Source organism: Gorilla gorilla, chromosome 1, assembly GCF_029281585.2.
Source record: "Gorilla gorilla gorilla isolate KB3781 chromosome 1, NHGRI_mGorGor1-v2.1_pri, whole genome shotgun sequence".
Lineage (NCBI taxonomy): Eukaryota > Metazoa > Chordata > Mammalia > Primates > Hominidae > Gorilla > Gorilla gorilla.
This window is the reverse complement of record NC_073224.2, coordinates 104,202,221-104,205,919: the sequence shown is the minus strand read 5'-3', so window position 1 is coordinate 104,205,919 and position 3,699 is coordinate 104,202,221. Positions and strand designations below refer to the sequence as shown.

Below are 3,699 nucleotides of genomic sequence, written 5' to 3'. Positions count from 1 at the left end.
AGCACTGGGGCTGAGTGTGGAAGCTGAGCAGAGATTCAAGCCTGGCAGACTAATCAACTGTGCTTCTTGTTGAGCATTGCAAGCCTCTGTGGTGGTGTGCCTCTGCTGGCCAGAATGCAGAGCAACTAGCAAGACCCCTGAACTGGTCACTGTGAGTCTCACCCTGTTCTGAGTTTCTAAATAAACATTGCTAATGTTTCCTGTGGGATAAGACAAGAGAGTTTCTTCTGCAAAGGATTCCAGAATGGTGGGAAAGCTGAATGTTCATTCTCAACTCTCTCTTCCCTCTGTAAAAGCCATGGGTTCTGGGAATCCTCTTATGTGTGATGTGCTGGCTTGAGGGAGGGACAGTGTGGTCAAAGTAAAACCTCCTCTTGCTCTACGTGTGTGGTTTTTCTCAGTACTGTGGTCCAAGGGGATGTCCGTGCCTCACTTCAAGTTCTGAGATATTCACAAGGGTATTCTTGTCTGCTGTTGGTTGCTAGTTGGATTTCTGTGGTGGGACTGCTGGAGTCAGAGAATTCCTATTCTATTATATTTCTAACATCTCCCCTAGTATGAACATTTTAGCAACATTCACTTTTCCAGTCTGTGAACATGGAATATCTTTCTATTTGTGTCTTCATTTTCTTTCCTCAATGTTTTATAGTTTTTAGTATACAGATCTTTCACTTCTTTGGTAAAATTTATTCCTAAGTATTTTTTGGATGATATTATAAATGGGATTTTTAACTTCTGTTTTTGGATAGTTGTTATGGTATGTGTAAGTGCTACTGATTTCTGTATGTTGATTTTGTATTAAAGTCTTAAACATAAGACCTGAAGTTTTAAAACTACTGGAGTAAAACACAGGGGGAAAACTTCTTGACATTAGACCTGGGCAAACATTATTTTTGAATTTTGACCCTAAAAGTACAGGCAACAAAATAAAAAATAGACAAATGTGGTTGCATCAAAGTAAAAAGCTTCTGCAAAATAAAGGAAACAATTAATGGAGTGAAGAGACAACCTACAGTATGTGATAAAATATCTGTGAACTACACATCTGATAAGGAGTTAATATTCAAAATATTTTAGAAACTCAAACAACTCAATAGCAAGAAAACACATAAACCAATTAAAAAAGTGGGCACAGGGGGTTTCCCAAAAGAAGCCATACAAATGGCCTACAGTATATATGAAAAAGTGCTCAACATCGCTAATAATCAGGGAAATGCAAGTTAAAAACACAATATCACCTCACATCTGCTAGAATGGCTATTATCAAAAGACAAGAAATAACAAGTATTGGCAAAGATTTGGAGAAAAGGGAACCTTTTTAATACTGTAAAAACTAATACTTTTTACAGTATTAGTGGGAATGTAAAGTAGTATGGCCATTGTGGAAAACAGTGTGAAGTTTCCTTAAAAAATTAAAAATGAAACTACTATGTGATTCAACAATCCCACTACTGGTTATATATCTAAAGGAAATGAAATCAGTATTTTGAAGAGATATCTGCACTCCCATATTTATTGCAGCATTGTTTACTACAGTCAATATATAGAATCAACCTAAGTGTCCTTTAGTGGGTAAATGGATTAAAAAACATGTTATATAAGTGTAATGGAATACAATTCAGCCTTATATAAAAAGGGAAGTTTCTAATTTGTGACAACATGTATAAACCTGAAAGATATTATGCTAAGTAAAATAAGCCAGATATAGAAAGACAAATATTCGTGATCTCACTTATATGTGAAATCCTAAAAAGTCGAGTGCATGGAAGTAGAAATGATCATTATCAGGGGTTGGGTTGGGGAGTGGGGAAGAACTGGGGAGATGTTGGTCAAAGGATACAAAATTTCAATAAGACAGGAGTAATAAATTCAGGAGATTTATTGTACAGCATGATGACTATAACAATGTATTGTATTTTTGAAAATTTCTAAAAGAGTAGACTTTGAGTGTTCTTATTACAAAAAATGGTAAGTGTGTCCAGCTGTCATTCCCGGAGAACACCTGAAAACCATCACCCTTTGGGACCATCAGTGCAATAGACGACTGACTTACAAAGGCTGTGGTCTTAGGCTTGAAGTCTTTTTAAACACTTCTGTGATAGTGCTTATTCCGTCAGATCAAATATATTTACTTTTCTGAGTGATAGTCCATTTAGGCTGTAAGGTGCTCAATGGAAGAAATATGTCCGATACATCTCCATACTACTACTGTTGAAAGAAGTAAAACGAACAGAGCTTGTGAATGAACAAGCAGAGGTGGGCAGGAGGTACAGGGTGGACCAGAGTGGGAAGTACTTCTGCAGTCACGAGGACATCCTGCTTCCATCTTATTAAATCTTTAGGCATGTGCCCAGGAAGACACAGGGGTCATCTTATTACACCTTTAGGCACATGCTGAGGAAGCAGGCAACTTGGAAGTGTCTGGTGCTGTCACCTCCCTGGTTGTGAAAGCAGCAGCATACTCAGGTTGTGCATCATCGTGTACACTGCACGGAATAAAAGGGCTCCTACCCTGGGCTACTCATCCACAGCATCCTTAGGAGCAGCCTTCTTCTCCTACCTCCTCTGCATCTGGTGAGTGGCCAGCAGGGGACAGATCCTCAGCTGGGAGTGTTTGGGAAAGAGAGGCCCAGAACTGAAATGGAACCATCAGAAAGAAGCCCACAGTGGGCAGCAGTGGGGGGAGGTGATGGAGAATAAGGAGCCTCTAAGGCACATGTCAGGGACCCGTGAGCTGCAAAACCCGCAGGACCTTAGGATTCCTTCACTCCTTCACACTCTTGTTTGGAGCATGTTGTCAGGAATGCACATAGATCCATTTTATATTCTTAAGGATGCTTTATCCAAATGCATGTGTAGGGTTCCCTCTACTACATTCCCATTTCTCTCCCACAGATCTTGGCTTAGAAAGTGGCTTCATCAAGGGGGTCAGTGTGTGACAAACCCAAAAATAAGGAGATGGTCTGAGGGTTCTGTGCTCAAATGTTTCTATTATTCTGTTCAAGGTAAAATTCCTGCAAAGATGTCCTGCCAGCAAAACCAGCAGCAGTGCCAGCCCCCTCCCAAGTGTCCCTCACCCAAGTGTCCCCCAAAGAGCCCAGCACAGTGTCTGCCTTCACCCTCTTCTGACTGTGCTCTAAGCTCCGGGGGCTGTGGCCCCAGTTCTGAAAGTGGCTGCTGCCTGAGCCACCACAGGCACTGCAGGTCCCATCAATGCCAGCGCCAGAGATCCAACTCCTGTGACAGGGGCAGTGGTCAGCAAGGCGGGGGCTCCTGCTGTGGCCATGGCTCTGGGGGCTGCTGCTGACCTGGATCCTGATGATGAGACAAGTGATCTTTGGAGGAAACAAGGATCCCAGGGGCCCAGGAAAAGCTCCATCCTGATGCATGCTTTTCCAGATACCTTGTTCTGGCTTTCACAAGCTGAGCTGGGGGTGTTCCTGTTGAGTATCCAAGCTGTCCCCAGAAGGTGCTTCCTGTCTGGTATATAGGATCTCACAGTTCCCTCATCCCTGCCCCTGCCAAGGATTGGCAGTTCCCTGTGCCTAACCCTGCCAAAAAATAAAGCTTCTTGTTCTCATTACCACGGTGTCTCACTTGTTAGGAAACTATCCAGGATTTATCCATCCAGGCCAGGTTCTCCTGTCACCTGAACTCGCAGGACCTTAGAAAGCCAGAGATTTAAGTGTGTTACCCGTG

General features: G+C 42.4%; 1 protein-coding gene across 1 annotated transcript; it reads left to right on the top strand.

Moving 5' to 3' along the window:
• Positions 1 to 2,523: 2,523 nt before the first annotated feature.
• Positions 2,524 to 3,485, top strand: LCE3C (late cornified envelope 3C). The gene is made up of 2 exons (XM_004026688.4): positions 2,524 to 2,574; positions 3,006 to 3,485. Exon 2 carries the CDS (start codon positions 3,023 to 3,025, stop codon positions 3,305 to 3,307), a length of 285 nt encoding a protein of 94 aa, XP_004026737.1. The 5' UTR covers positions 2,524 to 2,574; positions 3,006 to 3,022; the 3' UTR covers positions 3,308 to 3,485.
• The last annotated feature ends 214 nt before the right edge of the window (positions 3,486 to 3,699 follow it).

Coding starts and splice junctions, on each gene's coding strand:
- LCE3C (XM_004026688.4), top strand. CDS start 3,023: ATGTCCTGCCAGCAAAACCAGCAGCAGTGCCAGCCCCCTCCCAAGTGT.